This window comes from Epinephelus fuscoguttatus, linkage group LG6 (genome assembly GCF_011397635.1).
Source record: "Epinephelus fuscoguttatus linkage group LG6, E.fuscoguttatus.final_Chr_v1".
Taxonomy (NCBI): Eukaryota; Metazoa; Chordata; class Actinopteri; order Perciformes; family Serranidae; genus Epinephelus; species Epinephelus fuscoguttatus.
In genome coordinates, this window is record NC_064757.1 from 32,379,715 (window position 1) to 32,396,838 (window position 17,124).

Below are 17,124 nucleotides of genomic sequence, written 5' to 3' on the forward strand. Positions count from 1 at the left end.
CTCGCTGCAGCTACTAATGAATATCCCTGCCCATCCTGCAAGGTGCTGAGGAGACACAGATTGATCCAGATAGTGTATGAGTTTAATCTTCCGTGCTTTATGTTTATGGTTCACGTTCCCCGTTGGATATCCAAGTTATGGCTCCGTGCCAAAGTGCTCTTCTGACACACTGTGGTTGTCGTGGAAAGTGCATCCTCTGCAGGGAAGCTCCGCACACTGTGTGTTGCATAATCACGGCGCTCAGACGCACTGGATGTGTTTCTCTGTGTTATTAGCTCTCCCTATAGCTGAGGATCCTTGACACTGACAAAGACAAACATGTGATAAACCATACAGGGGTATGTCATGTACCAGATGTTTAATAGCACATATAGTGGAGGCTTATCAGGACAAATAATAAAGGGTGCGACACACTTTGTCCTCTGCGTAATTCACATTTAATTGTTTCCAACAAGGAAGAAATGAATGGAAAAAAACATCAACATACCTGCAAAGACCTTTAATTTGTTATTAATTGAAAATTTGTAGTATAAAATAATAAGCAAACACGTCATTGGATATGTGTTCATTTACAGTACTTTACATCCAAGACCTGGATTAATTCACAGCAATCTGACAACAACTGTGGACATAATGTGTAAAAACAATCGTGCGTTCATTAGGAAGCATTTCCACAATCTTCCAAGAAATCTGAGCTTTTCCTCGATGTTTGAAATCATTACCAGTCTTTGATTAGTTTGGTTATGTTGGCATTGATATAAAACAACATTAACGCTGGCACCCATTCAGCTTTTAAATTAAGCAGAAGGGAGTGGGTGTGTATGTGGACAGCAAGAATTTGAAGCAAGATCCAACAAAAAAAAAAGAACATATAAAAACACATAAAACATATATGGTTGACTGTACACCTGCAGTGTAACCGTGAAGAGTGAGCTGCAGTATATTGTGAGAAGTGGAGACATGATAACATGATTACTGACAAAATATGCATGCTTTCTGCAGCATCTAAGTGTTCTGACGTGATCGAACGACTGCGTAAAATCTCTGCAAACCGTCATGTAAGGCATCTTTGGGTAACACTAAGGAGTGAACGTCAAACATCTCTCTCTTAACCTCCTCCTGCAGCAGGGTCTCCACACTGTGGTGAGCAGCCTCGCTCTGAGCCCGGTGCACCCTCTGATGTACAGCACGGGGGTCAGGGCAGCATTAACTCTGGGCAAGATGCGAATAGGGTCAGTGCCTTCATTTTTAAAGGTATAACAGGTCGAGCGAAATAAATTACAGGCCATAACATGACAGAATATGGGAAGCCACGTCGCTAGGAAAAACACAGCCACCACCAGGATGAGATACACCGATGAGCGCTTGTTGTCTCTCTCCTCAGAGGGTGGTTCCCTCTCCAGCTGGAACCTGGCTATGATGAACAGTTTGATATTCAGCCCTATCATTATAATCACTGTTAATATGTTCCCCACAAATGTCCCCAAGCTCGTGATGGTCCTGGCTACCCCGATGGTGACCAGGTTGTGCGCAGCCACGATGAGGAAAGCATACACCCAGTAGGCAAAGATGACCAGCACGGTCCTGTTTCGGGTCATGCGCTGGGAGTATTTAAAAGGTGCCACCACGGCGTGGTACCTGTCAGCCTGTGCAGCTAGGATGGCCATGTAAGACAGCCCTAGGAAAGTGTGCACGATGTAAAAGGTTCTCGTAGGGGAATCAAAGCTGTCCCTCACGTCGAAGACACCAGAGTAGTAATACGACACGCCGGTGCAGATGTCACTGAAGCAGGTGCTGAGCATGTACATGAAGCGGTTCTCGCTGCGCATTGCCTTGTCCAGCAGAATGGAGAGTGACACAGACACGTTGAGGAAAATGATAGTGATAGGCAGGAGGACGTTGAAAAGAAACATTAACACGTTGCCAAAGCTTGTGAGGGGCAGTACAAGAGACAGACCCTGGCTGCTGTTACTCATCGAAGCAGAGAAAATGCAACACAGTGTTCAGGTCTTCATTACACAGCAGAGACTGGGAGCAGTGTAGCTGTGAGACTGCACAGCTGAGGGGGTTACCTCTGCTTTTACTTATGTAGGAGGGAACCACCTGGGTGACATTAATGACCATGGACAAGAAGTCAACAAACTCCTGATAGGAACATACACAGGTCAACAAGTTGTGCAAATATTAGTATAATTTGGCTATTTTTACCCTCAGTGCAGAGATTTATTATAATTTCAAGTTAACAAGACTTGTACTTTGTATATAAAACAGAAATGTCTCCATCTGGATCTTACAGCAACAAGACAGGCCCTTTAGTATGTGCAATAACCCAGTCTACACTGGACAAAAATGTAAACGTTTATTTTTGTTCCAATTGTTCACGGGTTGAAATGAATGATCTAAGACTTTTTTCGTGCACCCAGTAGATATATTCCTCTCACATTAGGGTCACAAATTTGTTATTATTCGTGGTATCTCAGTTGCGGTAACAAACGAACTAAAATATAAATACAACACTTTTGTTTTTTTTGTTTTCAAATGTTGAAGTTAAAATATCTAAGACTTTTTCATGCACTTGATTTCTCTCAAATTTTGGTAGAAAATTGTATGAGTTGTGTTAGTGAGCCATTCACCTGACAGGTGTGGCCTATCAGGATGCTGATTAAGCAGCATCATTACTACACAGGTGTGCCTTGGGATGGTCACAATTAAATGTGTAGTTTGATCACACGCCATAAGTTTTAAGTGAGTGTGCACTGGCATGCTGACTGCAGGAAATGTGCAGAGCTGTAGACCATGAATTGAATGTTCATTTCATAAGTATAAGCCATAACCAATGATGTCTCCATCAATTTGGCAGAATATCAAACCAGCAACACAACTGCAGACCACATGGTCACGCCAGCTCAGCTGTCTGAGAGAAGCTCATCAGCATGCTCATCATCTTCACCAGGGTCTGACTTGACCTGACAGCAGTTTGTCATCATATAACGTTACAACTTGGGTGATTTTGTGGCCAGTTGGATGTTCTGCTGAATTCAGGGAAACACTGGAGATGGCTAATGGTCGTGAAATAAGATGATTACAAGATGATCTTGTGGTGAAGCCACTGCATGTGGAGGTCCGGAGCTGGAGCAGCTACATGTGCTCTGTAGTTGTGAGGCCGGTTGATTGCACTGCCAAATTAAGGGAAACAACACTGGAGATGGCTAATGCTCATGAAATGTACATTCAGTTCACGGGCAACAGCTTTGGTGGACATTACAGCCAGTATGCCAATGCACACAGACACCTGTGACACTGTGTACTGGGATAAAACTATACATTTTATTGTGGCCTTTTAGTGTGACTGTCCCAAGGCTCACCTATGAAGTAATGATGCTGCTTTATCAGCATCTTGATATGCCACACCTGTCAGGTGGATGGGTTGTCTGTGTGCATGAAAAAGTCTTAGATCTTTTAACTTAAACCTGTCAAAACTGGGAGCAAAGCCAAAAGTGTTGTGATTGTATTTTTGTTCAGTATATTTAGCTTTGCTTTTTACTCAGAATATCTTACTGCAACTAAGATACCATTTTATTATGAATCACCTTGTAGAATCTATTGCTACAAGTATGCATTATTTGTACTTCTGTTTAAGTTAACTGACCTCTTTCAAATTATTTATCTAATCACATAATTCTCATTATATGGTTTTCTTTTAATATAAGCACTTTGACTTTATGAAATGTGTATGAGAACTGTCAGAAACATTTGTTAGACATCATCCTCTGCAAATGTTTAAATCTTAGGACACAAGACAGAAGAAAAAGCAACAACCTGCTGTGATCTGTAAACTATTTTGTGCAGTGGTTTCTACAGCTGGGGCTCCAGAAGAAAGGGTTGATTTGTTACTTCCAATTCACAAAAGAACAATAAAAACCATCAGTTCCAACATCAACCAACAGTTTTATCTGAATGCTTAAACGTTAACAATGATTCTAGTAACATTTTTAGCCAATGCAGATGCCAAATGTGCCAAACTGAATGCATGTTCTTTGCTCTTACACTCAGTTTATATTATATAACATATTTTTTGCTAAACTTTAAACACTGTTCTCTGGTCAGACGCACAAAGGAGGAGAGATTTAGCCAGATTTCATTTCTTTTTCTTAAAAAAATGTTTTCGTTTCTTCCAAAGTTTCACAAAATTAGCTCATAGTTTCAAAGATAATGCCCATAAGCAACCAGAGAAACTGTAATAAGAGGACTGTCCTTTACTCTGCTCTCACCTAACCTGTCTGTGCTGAGCTTGTCTAATAGTTGCACAAACCCTCTCTAGTAGGGCTTTAGGATGAATGCATCTCTATCACTGCTCTATTGCCAGGCTATGTGTTTTTATTCTGACTGTATGTTTGTAATTGATAGTGCTTAAAGAGAAACCTTCAGTGAACACACAGCAGATAATAATGATGATTTTCACTGTGAGGGCCAGTTTATGAGCGAAACCTACATTCAATGGGATTTAATACAGTCTTTATAAACAGAGGTGGAATTCAAATGTAAGAAGAAACAACAACTTAGTTTTGTCTTTTTTATGTTTATTCTATTCTATTCTATTCTATTCTATTCTATTCTATCCCATAAGTGATTTCATTTAGCAGCACAGAGAGGACTTTTGGCCTTATAATGAAAGAAATGTGTTATTGCTCCCTCTAGTGGTTGAAAAACGCATTGACTTTAGTCAGATATTGTCGGGTGAAAGTTTTTACAGATAAAATGATTCAGTGACCTACAAGCGGGCTAACTTTAATGTAATAAAAGCATTAAAAATATTCTATAATTAAATGACAACCTAATGAAGAGGCCCTCGAGCAAATGACGATTATTTATTTGGAGATTTTAATTAAACTTTTTACAAATTGTACCTGGAATAAAAGAAAAAACTGTGTCTGTTATCTGGCATGTGTTGTAAGCCATGAGTGTTGTTTTTTTGTGTCTTTTTTTTAAACTGAAACAAGCACTTCATTATCACGCAGGGTAATTTGGATGATATATGTAGACCCTGTGCATCTATGATCATTGTCTACAATAGTGAATAACTGGAAATAGGGTTACAGGTGGCAAACCAGACATGTATGAGAACAAAAACATCCTCCACTTCAACAGTGCCGTACAAAAAGGGAAGGCCTAAAAGGACACAGACAATCCTGCAGAGTCAAGGAAAAAAGCCAAAACATCTCATTACACAGATGCTATTATGCATAGCCAGTTGAAGTGCAGCACGTTTATTATTTTTGTTAAAGAATTTTAAAAGCTGATTGAGTTTTTACTTGGTAGAGGAGATAGTAACTGGGAAAATGAAGGAGCAAAAGTGATAAAAACCTGATAGGAGTCAAAGGTCATCCTGAAGCATAGACCTCAGATTTCAAGTTGAAGTGACAAAGTGTTTTGGAAACCACAGGACGCAGAAACAGGTGCATGTGTTGCCATCACCAACCAAACATCCCAGGGACTAATCATGATTAGGCCTCTTTCCATATGTCTGACATGTCCTATCTGTTGACATGTCACCTGTTTATGCTGAAGCCTCTGCCCTTTAGAGACTAGGACGTCTGCTTAAATTCTGAGCACCACTCATCTCCTCTTCTGGCGGAGCTCCAGGATGCTCCTTAACGCCACAGTCCCTCTGTCTGTGGATTTCGACACTCCGGAGGACTTCCTCATCTTCATCTTCCATATCCTGTTCGCCACAAGCGCAGTACTGGTCGCCGGCTCGGTGGTCGTCGGGATATCCTCCACCCGGTCTCTGCGAGGCCAGAACCGGTTCATATTCATGCTCAACACGAGCATCAGCGACACCCTGACCGGCTTCTCGGTCTACTACCTCGGCCTCTTCGACGTCCAAGAGGGTTATCCATCTAGAAATGGGACATATTATATTTTACCCTCATTTCTAGGTGTCAATGTGTTAACCTTCCTGTTCGCTCAGTTTGACCGCTACTTCGCTGTGTGTCATCCTTTCTTTTACAACCGATACATAACCAGATACTTTGTGATTGGGATTTGCGCGTTTTGTTGGATTTACACATACACCATCCTCACCGTGCAGAACATGGTGCCTATTTCAAAGGCGGCTCAAATAAACGCGTTTGGTGTGATGACCTTACAGATTATAGTGGTCATTAAAGTGCTGATGACAGTTCAGTTATACATCATAGCCCGGAGCCACCTGGTGAGAGAGGCGCCCAGTGCGGAGAGAGACAACAAGAAAGAGTCGCTGCGCATCATTGTGTTTGTGGTTATCTGCTTCTTGGCTCTGTGGGTGCCGTCCTTTGTTAATATAATTGTCAGACAGCTGACGAGGAAAGGTTTGAGGTTTAGGAACGAAGCCACTAATTTGTTCGCCACCATGGCGCGCCTGAACGCACTAGTGACCCCGGGTCTGTACATCTGGGGCAGCCCGGCGCTGCGGGAGGCCGTGTGGAGAGTTGTGTGGCGCAGGATCTGCCCCTGCAGGAGGGCCAGGTGAGACACGGAGATTACAATGTCATCATTTAGCTGCTTTATGTGCTTGTTTTGAGTCAATGCTGTGTGTTAATATGAAATCTTAGGCTATGTAAGACACGTACTTTAACTCTCTCTCTCTCTCTCTGCACCTTCTCTGTCTTTTTCAGAATTGGCTATAACTTCAATGGAGTGACAAACAAAATGAAGCATCAGACAGCATCTGCATCATCATAAGGTATCATATGGAGAATTGACTAAATGACCTAAATGGCTGACATGAAAATGGCACGTGTTTCAATCACTTTTGAATGAATGTGAGTTCTCAATCATCATGTTTTATAAGTTAAATGACTTAAATGAAACGCACTTGGCAGATTGGACAATTGAACCTTTTATGTGAGGATTCAGATGTGATATTAAACGTGAAATTCGGAGTGTGTTTGGGATCAGAGGAGGGCAGTGTGTGTAACTGCAGCATATACAGAGGACAGTCCATTACAGTTTGGGGCTTAGCCACTAATTCTGTTTTTTCTAGTTTTCATTTCCACATGTAACACACCTGCCATATGTGTCGATACCGCTTTTAAAAGATTAAAATAAAACAACTTTGAATATGAATCGTGTGTTCTTACTTTGTGGAAATTTTGTCTTTATCCAAGTGCCAACAGTGCAGGTTTTATGAGCATATTATAGTGTCTTATTATCGTGTCTTACTTTTCTTTAAAGCTGCATTTTCAAAGTTCTGATGCTTTCCGTAAAGCTACTGTTGAAATAAACATAGGATGCCATGACACAATATTAACTTTTGGGGTTAATTTCCCACAGTTTATCCCGCAGATTTCAGATTTTTAAATTTCTCAACACGCCCTCAAATTGATACCGTTTCTGTTGTTATGCTGTTCACTGAGTGCGTTTGCACTAACAACTGCGATATTCAGCATACAAGAAAAGGGATTTTTACTGTTAACTTCCAGATAGTGTGTTCTCGCTTTGTGGAGCTCTCTGAATTAGAAAAAACAACGCAAATGTAGATATGACTGTTGTGAAATAATATGTTCAGTTGTGATAAAGGCTCCAGACCTACAAGCATGTCTCTGTTTCCCTGTAGCTCAGGTGGATCACTAGTATGTTCTTCAGGTGTGTCACCACCACCGCTGTCCAGGGTGCTGATCCTAAGATCCGGGAGCTGTTCGGTTCACTTGCTTGCATTGAAAGTTGTAAAGTTTTGTTGTTGTATTGCGATGTATGGCATCATTTAGATATTTGTGTTTATTGTATCAAGCTGCTGTCTCGCACTTTTAACTTGAATTTGCCGCAGTTGGGCCATAATGCACACTGAAGCTCGAGCTGTGAATCACAGTTTAGTCCTTTATTTGAAGTTTCCGAGCAAGTATGACTTTATCTTTTTCTGTCTTGGAGAAATAATGAACACAAGAGCCTGTATCAAACACAGTATTTGTGACATTACTATTTTGTCTACTAATTTAATGGACATTTATCTCTGTATGTTGACCTTGAAAGGGAGGGGAGGTGTGGGAAATGTCACCTGTAACTACATCTTTTCCTTTGAATGGAAAAATCACAAGGCTTATTTTATTTTTTAAAAAGGGGGGCTTGGCTAGAACCGTGGTGACAAGCAAACAAACAGAAATGCGAAGTAGACCACTCTGAACAGCCACACCGACAGTACTATTTTCATAAGAACACAACATGCAAAAATAAATTAGTTAAACTCGTACATTGGACAGCTCCAGTACCGCTGACAGCCGCATATTCAGGACCTTGGTCAGCTCCATGTTGTTATTAACAATTGTAAAGGCGATACACCCCACGAGATGGACGGGCCATGGTGAGTGTGGTGGTTGGAGGCTCAGCTTCATCAGTACAAACGATCACTTAACTTCGGATGGGGTTCTTCCTGTTGTTTGAAATAAAAAGTAAAAAAGTCAGCATGAACTTGATCACAGGGGGAAAGGGCCACTCCTCCTACACGCACCCCATCCCCTAACATCACAATGGAAAATTTCTGTGACAAAAAAACTGACTTTAAAACAGGAGTGCGTCTCTATTTTTGTCTCAGTCCAGGTTGGGCTGCTTCACTGTGCACTCCCATCATGCTCAACATAACGCTCATCCCTCTGTGTGTTGACTTTGATAGTCCAGGGGACTATTTTCTCTTCATGTTTCACATCCTGGCCGGGGCTTGCACCGTGACAGTGGCCGGCTCTGTTGCATGTGGGATCATTAAGACCCGGGCACTTTTAAGACAGAATCGGTTTATATTCATGCTGAACACAAGTATCTGTGACACAATGACCGGCTGTGGTATTTTCTATCAGTTTCTCTTCGATGTGCGCGTTGGCTTCCCCTCTAAAAACGGGACTTATTACATCCTGCCTTCGCTTCTTGGAGTTAATATCATGACGTTTCTATTCGCTCAGTTTGACCGATATTTCGCCGTGTGCCATCCCTTCTTCTACGGTCGTTTCATCACCACAAGAGTGGTTATATGTGTCAATGTGTACAGCTGGGTGCATGTTTATTCTCAGCTGCTCCTGCAACACATGGTGCCACTTTCTAAAGCCATACAGATCGGGACCTACAGCAGGATCAGTCTGATGGTGATTATCATCACCAAAATAATCATGACCATCAAGCTGCTGGTCGTGGCGAGGCACCAGCTGCTGCGGGAGCCGCCGGGTCCTGAGAGAGACAGTAAGAAGGAGTCCTTGCTGATCATAGTGGTGGTTGTGGTGTTTTTCCTGCTGCTGTGGGGCCCGGCCATGCTCTACACGGTCCTGGCGTCGCTGACAGGGAAGTATCTTGTCATTAAAAACGACGCAGTAAACCCGATGAAAATTTTATCCAGGAGTAATGCTCTGTGCACTCCGTCCCTCTATCTGTGTGCCAGCCCTTCACTCAGGAGGGCTGTGTGGAAAACTGTGTGGAGCAAAATCTGCTGCTGCGAGAAACCCAAAAGGTTGGTTGGATCAGTAACTGTAAGGGTAAAGTAATACTATAATATGGAGCGTTTCATTGCGACAGGGACTTCGTTTAAATGGCTGCATCTGCACAACACACTGCATTTGACATTCAACATATATTCAATGACCCTTTAAATGTAGAGTAAATAATTATTAATACTATGTCGGAGAGACAGAGTATGGATGTAACAATGGGATGATTGTAACACCACCACTTTCACCAAGAGGGGCTGACCTATGAGCCATGAAATTCATTAACTGTTTGAACACAATTCCTTCCTGACTTTGCATGTAGAATTTCATAGCTGTATGAATAAGTGTGCAGATTTTACAACCCAAATACTTATTTTCAGATATGAAAGTAATTATTTTGGACCAAGACTACATTTTGATTATTACTGATACTGTTGAAATCATGTAACTTGTATGAGATTAGAGAGTAATCTCTTGGGTAAAATGTGAGGCATTTCATCTTTGCTGATTTCAAACCACCATTCTGTTCCAACAAATGGCTGACAGAGATGAGGATGGTTGTAACAGGTGAGGCAGGGAAAGACAGCGAGGAATTGCTATTTGTAGTACATAAATAAGAGTTTGTGTTAAAATTTTAGAGCTCTAACAAAACAATCCAGAGAGTTATAGGTGCTGAGACAAAAAGTGTTGCAGCCATACCCTGTCTCCCATCGGAATAATTGGTGACATTTTCCACAGCAGATATTTTAGGTTTCAGTGCCCTGGTTTTGCCCAGACTGGCCCGTGACACGATTTTTCGGCAAACCCTGTCACCTAGAAATTACATTTATGTGCTATTGATTTGCAACAGTGAATACTGTATGGAGAAAATGTTGTATTGTCGGGGTCAGATCTTTGCATGAACACATCTGACAGGTGGCAAAATGTTGATGTCAGTAAAGGGCAACACGTCTATTTTGTTTACCGTCCAAAATGTCCGCTATTGCAATACTGCTCGTACAAATGTGTCATTAAAGGTGTGGTTTAATAAATGTTGCACTTCCATGGCTCAAACAAAAAGTTGCATATTAACATACAGTACTCCAGTTTGGCAAACATTAGGTTTTTCACTACAATGTAAATGGGAAAACTATTTGATGCTATATAAATATCATTTCTAGGAGGAGCTTTGTAAAACGGACACGTCAGTAAAATGACCATTACACCTGTGTTTTTCCTGTTATTGAGTCTACATGCCTGCCGTAACATAGGCCTGTTATATCAGCTATATTATATATTATTATAGACGATATTTTTTCCTTCGAAGGGTAAAATGCTGTTTTTTCAATATATGTGGATTTATAAGGAACATTAGAGGAAAAGCTGTGCAACATCGCATGAATGCCGAACCGGGCTGTAATAAAATATATTATTTCTTGCTACTCTTCAGTGTTGAAGAGCTCAAGATCACTTCACCTAATTTCAATATATATTTCAAAAACAATAAAATAATTCAAAACATTTTAAAAATGCCAACTGTATCATTATCAGTCTTCATACTGCTCTGCTGTGAGCGAGTCTGACTTTTCAGGGAGTCAAAACTTTTTTTCGGCCTCCAAATGAAGACTATTTATCTATAACAAAACGTCTATGCACTGTTCATGAGGTCGCTGTATGCTTTACTAATACAAAGAACGAGGTGAAACCAATGACATCACCTGTGGCTCGTGCTGTTCCAGATGCTGGGCCGATTGACACGAGGTCATAGTGGACAGCTCCTGGTGCTGAAGTTATGTCTCATACCCGACGACTAACTGATAAATAAGGGTGCAATTTGTATATGTATATGTGTATATGCATGACTGTGGAGTCTATGTATATGTATATGTGTATGATTGTGGAGTTTGCGTTCTCTCTATCATCTACTCTGAAATCTCTTTAATGTTTTATTTTATTGTGTCTTCCTAAATAAAATGTTTTTGTTTTCTGCAGTCACAGAGTTCTTATAGGGCCTATGGGGTGGTAACATTTGCTTTGCGTTGCATTGTGTTGCTTATTATTTGGATATGAAGTGAGATTAGGTCATCCCTCATGGGTAAAAGCAGTTGGGGGTTACATGGGCAGTGGCCTAACAACCAGCTCTATAAAGATATTAAATTCAAAGTGCATCTTTGGAGCAATGTTCCTCTCCAACATCACAGACTCTGGAGGAGTGCCTCTCTCGGTGGACTTCGACAGTCCTGTGGATTATCTCATCTTTATTTTCCAGCTTCTATTCGCTACAGCTGCTGTTCTTGTGGCAGGACCTGTGGCCATCACCATTTGCTCCACCAGAGCTCTGCGCCTCCAAAACAGGTTCATCTTCATGCTGAACACCAGTATTTGTGACACGCTGGTTGGGTTTTCAGTCTTTTATCTGGGTCTGTTTGATGTTCAGGAGGGATATCCCTCCAGAAATGGGACTTATAATATGTTACCTTCTCTTCTTGGAGTTAATATAATGACGTTTTTAGTCGCACAGTTTGACCGCTATTTTGCCGTCTGTCATCCTTTCATCTACACGCGCTTTGTAACCCGGGCAGTGGTTATCACTGCAAATATCTACTGCTGGCTTCATTCCTATGCTCAGTCCATCATTTTAAGTTTCGTGCCACTCTCCAGAGCAATGCAGGTGTATTTCTACACTATTATCGGCTTACAAATCATTGTGTTCACCAAAGTGGTCATGACCATCAAATTGTATGTAATCGCCAGAGTGCAGCTTGAGAGAGATCCTCCCAGCGCCGAGAGAGAGAGCAAGAAGGAATCGCTGAGAATCATCATCTTTGTTGTCATAAGCTTCTTGGTGTTGTGGTGCCCCTCTTTCGTTAATCTTGTCCTCAGACTTGCGTTTAGACAAGGGATAACGTTTAGGAACGAGGCCACCAATCCTTTCGCCATCTTGGCTCGTTTCAACGCAGTGTGCACACCTGCGGTGTACCTGTGGGGGAGTCCGGCTCTGAGGGAGGCCGCGGTGAGAACAGTGTGGGGCAGAGTGTGTCCAAGGTGCAAGAAAAGCAAGAGGATACATGTCTCTTCACTGCGATGAAAATGTCATTCTTTTTTCTCAACGACAAGCTTACAATGAGCAGCAGAGTTGGCTCCTGCACTATACATAATCATACATAACCAAACAATTCAGCAAGTCGTCTCCTATAAATATCTAGGAGTACAGATCGATAGGGATATGAGCTGGCACTCACATGTGCAAAATGTCTGTGCAAAGATACATCAGCGCCTGCACTTCCTACGGAGACTAAGACTGTTTGGGGTCAACAGAAACATAATGATGATTTTTTTTTTTTTTTTACAACGCTAGTATTCTGTCTGTATTAAGATATTGTATGTTCAGCTGGTTTGGAAACCTGACTGTGAAACTTAAATCCCAAATTGCTAGGTTGATTAATATGGCAGGGAAGATAATGGGTGTGTCCACACCCCTGATCACCCCTCAAGCCATTTTTGAACAATCAGTGATAAGACAAGCTCGTAAAATCGTATCTGATCATGACCATGTACTGAATCCTGAATATGAGTTATTGCATTTGGGTAGAAGGTACAGAGTACCACGCTGCAGGTATAACAGGTACAAGAACTCGTTTTTTCCAGTGTCAATCAAGTTGATTAATGAGGAGTGTGTCTGACGTATATATTAAGTATTTAATTTGATGCACCGAGGCTAACTGGTTGACTATGTATGTGTTTATTTTTATTTTTGGTAATTATATGTTGATTGCATGTGTATGCTGACCCCTAGCTCCAAGACAAATTTCTCTAAGGAGACCAAATGAACTGAACTGAACTGAACTGAGGTGTGATGACAAAGGAAGGCCTCTGATTCACTGACTGTGAAAATGTGCTCATCGAGGACCATGTCTGCAACTTTAGGAGATGAGGGAATGTGTGAAAATTACTAAAGAGGACTGAGAAAATTATTTTATTATTCATTTATTTATATGTAGTTTAAAAAAATAATAATTTTACGATCATGATCATTATTATTTAAATACGTATTAATACTTTTTATATATAATGCCATATGTTCTGACTTGGCTTCTTTTGAATTATTTTTATTATCTGCTCAGTTAATGAAACAATTCATTGTATATTGAAAATGCCAGGACTGGGAGTAAATGTCCAACCTCGCTATTCTGCTCATTTTGCATTATCAAAACACATTTTCTCAACTAAAAGCACTAATTAAAATTTCATTTTGTTTCTCACTTGAAGATGATGTTTAACTGGCGTGATTGGTTTTTATTATATTTTTTATTTTCATTTTATTATTAAATTAATTAAGTTAAGCATTTACTGGTCCGGGTCACATGCTGTGTTGTGGATTTATGAGAGTATAACGAACATTTGCAAGAAGTAGAACCACGCTGTCACATAAATATATTTGAGGCTGGACTCTATTCTTAAATCTATATTGTTAAAAAGCGCAAGATACATTATTGCCATACACATATTACCAAGACAATAAAATTCAAATGCAAAACACTTAAACAAGCCAACTGTGTCACTTTTAGTTTTCATACCGATCTGAGTCTGAGAGTCAAAGTGGGTTTTTTTGGCGTCCAAATGAAAAGTTTTCTTCTACATCACAACGTTTAAGCACTGTTCATGAATTCACTGTGGATATTACACCGATACAGAGAGCTCACGTAAATCCCTATGAAACCGACCTCTTTACCAAATAACAACCCAACCAATATCTTTCATGTGACGACGACAATACTGTGGCTCGTGCTGTTCCAGATGCTGGGCCGATTGACCCGAGGTCATAGTGGACAGCTCCTGGTGCTGAAGTGATGTCTCATACCCGACTAATAACTGATAAATGTGGGTACATATTCATTTAAATCAAACGTGTCTTGCCTGAGAGTTAAGGCTGAAAGCAATATTTTATCAAAATAGATTTACGTCGCACAAACACAAATGATGACGATGTTTAATACTGTGTCACCAGCTTTGCATCAGCTCCTTTGAGCACTGGTCTGGAGTTTGCAAAGCAGATGAACACATACTGTGTTAAAGTGTGGTTTGTGTGCGTAAAATAAATGTTGCACTTCCATGGCTCCAAAAAAAAGTTGCATATTAACATACAGTACTCCAGTTTGGCAAACATTAGGATTTTCACTACAATGTAAAACTATTTGATGCTATATAAATATCATTTCTAGGAGGAGCTTTGTAAAACGGACACGTCAGTAAAATGACTATTATTATCATCACACCTGTGTTTTTCTTGTTATTAAGTCTACATGCCTGCCGTAACATAGGCTCATTATATCAGCTCAACCCTGTAAGTTTTATTATAGACGATATTTTTTCCATCGAAGTTGAAATCACGACAACATAAATTCAAACACCTTAAACAATTTTTATTCTGATGCAATGTAAGAATTTGATTTAACTTTCTGATTTAATGGCAACTGACTATACGTTTCTATACGTTTTCTTATCTTACTACAGTTTTTACACGTCTGTCTTCCAGTTCAGGCTCTCTAAATGTCTACGCTCGAGAATTTCACATCACATTTAATGCACATAATGCTGCTAATACTATAATAATAATAATAATAATCACAATCAATGAACAATGTTTCTTACCACAGGATCGATAAGGTTGGCGTGATGACCTGGAAGACTTCATCGTGTCAAAAAGCTCCTGTTCCTGTCTGATTTCGTGTTCACATATTTAGACTCAAGGTTTGTAAAAATGTTATAAAGTTTTTAAGGTTGATTTTTTTTTTTAAACATGTCATTCTTTCAGTCTTTGTCATACGATGGTTCAGCCAAACGGTGGGCCTCCTGTACAGCTTTATTTCTGGTCATAAAGCTCAAGTAGTCTTCAGCAGCGTGTGTATGTAGACTCTCAGGGAGAAACATAACAGATTTAAATACATGCCCCTCATGATCTGTTTCCAAAAGTTTTTCAGGCCTCTCATTGTCACTTTACAGTATGTAATACACGTTTTCAAAGTATCTGGAATGGAACAAATGAATCCATCTTGTCTGGGTAAAGCTGTCTCTCATGGGAGAGCACTGCAGTAACCAAGGTGTGAGGGAAAAAACCCAGATTTGTTTCCTTTGTTTTCAAGTTCTTTTTATAATTTTTTGAACGTTCCTTTACATTACATTTAGTTTGTAGTGAATATCTGCTATACTTTTATGTTAAGTACTTTGACTTGCATTGGTGTTTAAAAAGTGAAAAAGACAAACAAACAAAAACTGTATTTAAATATGGCAAGTTATGGTGTATGGTTGCAGGATGACCCTGGTGAAGACCACAAGCTGAAACATGTTGCTCTCACAATAAAGTTGCTCTTTAAACCAAAAGTGTTGCTGGAGTTTTTAGCCTCTTATTTCTACAGTCCTGACACAAGGGGTTTTAAAGCTGATTTTCTAGACCAAATAATATTAAAATTAGTAAGTCAGCGAGTGGGTTGTGTGCGTAAACCTTGCTGAGACGTAAAGAAACGCAAAGTTTCAACATATCCACTTCAAAACAACGTACAAATGTAACATAAATATGGTTTGCAGAAACCTATGCAACAATGCCAACATTTTTTCTGAGCGTAATTTTGGTTAATTTTGACGAAAAAGAAACCAACTGGGTCCTGGTTTATTTCCTAATCTCGAGGCATCTTCTTGAAGAAGGTGCTTTCTACTTGTATGACCTTGTTTATTTCCTTGTTTCATTTTCGTATCATTTTACACTTTGTCTCCATAATTGGTAATATGCACTATTTTGCTTTTTTAAATTTATTTTGTTTTCTGCAGTCACAGAGTTCTTATAGGGCCTATGGGGTGGTGACATTTGCTTTGCGTTGCATTGTGTTGCTTATTATTTGGATATGAAGTGAGATTAGGTCATCCCTCATGGGTAAAAGCAGTTGGGGGTTACATGGGCAGTGGCCTAACAACCAGCTCTATAAAGATATTAAATTCAAAGTGCATCTTTGGAGCAATGTTCCTCTCCAACAGCACAGACTCTGGAGGAGTGCCTCTCTCGGTGGACTTCGACAGTCCTGTGGATTATCTCATTTTTATTTCCCAGCTTCTATTCGCTACAGCTGCTGTTCTTGTGGCAGGACCTGTGGCCATCACCATTTGCTCCACCAGAGCTCTGCGCCTCCAAAACAGGTTCATCTTCATGCTGAACACCAGTATTTGTGACACGCTGGTTGGGTTTTCAGTCTTTTATCTGGGTCTGTTTGATGTTCAGGAGGGATATCCCTCCAGAAATGGGACTTATAATATGTTACCTTCTCTTCTTGGAGTAAATATAATGACTTTTTTATTCGCACAGTTTGACCGCTATTTTGCCGTCTGTCATCCTTTCATCTACACGCGCTTTGTAACCCGGGCAGTGGTTATCACTGCAAATATCTACTGCTGGCTTCAGGTCTATGCTCAGTCCATCATTTTAAGTTTCGTGCCACTCTCCAAAGCATTAGAGGTTTATGTTTTCGGTATTATCAGCTTACAGATCATTGTGTTCACCAAAGTGGTCATGACCATCAAACTGTATGTAATCGCCCGGTACCAGCTTGAGAGAGATCCTCCCAGCGCTGAGAAGGAAAACAACAAGGAATCGCTGAGAATCATCATCTTTGTTGTCATAAGCTTCCTGGTGTTGTGGTGCCCCTCTTTT

The 17,124-nt window shown here is 40.4% G+C and overlaps 4 protein-coding genes across 4 annotated transcripts in view; all 4 read left to right on the forward strand.

Moving 5' to 3' along the window:
- Positions 1–5,644: 5,644 nt before the first annotated feature.
- LOC125889663 (G-protein coupled receptor 15-like) lies at positions 5,645–6,748 on the forward strand. The gene is made up of 2 exons (XM_049577708.1): positions 5,645–6,507; positions 6,657–6,748. The coding sequence occupies exons 1-2, from the start codon at positions 5,645–5,647 to the stop codon at positions 6,721–6,723; spliced, it is 930 nt and encodes a 309-aa protein (XP_049433665.1). The 3' UTR covers positions 6,724–6,748.
- A 1,855-nt stretch (positions 6,749–8,603) lies between these two features.
- On the forward strand, positions 8,604–9,503 carry LOC125889664 (uncharacterized). The gene has a single exon (XM_049577709.1). The coding sequence runs from the start codon at positions 8,604–8,606 to the stop codon at positions 9,501–9,503; it is 900 nt and encodes a 299-aa protein (XP_049433666.1).
- Positions 9,504–11,604: 2,101 nt separating this feature from the next.
- Positions 11,605–12,513, forward strand: LOC125889665 (trace amine-associated receptor 2-like). Its single transcript, XM_049577710.1, has one exon. It carries the CDS (start codon positions 11,605–11,607, stop codon positions 12,511–12,513), a length of 909 nt encoding a protein of 302 aa, XP_049433667.1.
- Positions 12,514–16,437: 3,924 nt separating this feature from the next.
- The window catches only part of LOC125889666 (trace amine-associated receptor 2-like), an 882-nt gene continuing 195 nt past the window's right edge, over positions 16,438–17,124 (forward strand). Inside the window, exon 1 of the mRNA XM_049577711.1 lies at positions 16,438–17,124. This exon is cut by the window's right edge and continues 195 nt beyond it. Coding sequence (XP_049433668.1) covers positions 16,438–17,124 — 687 coding nt within the window.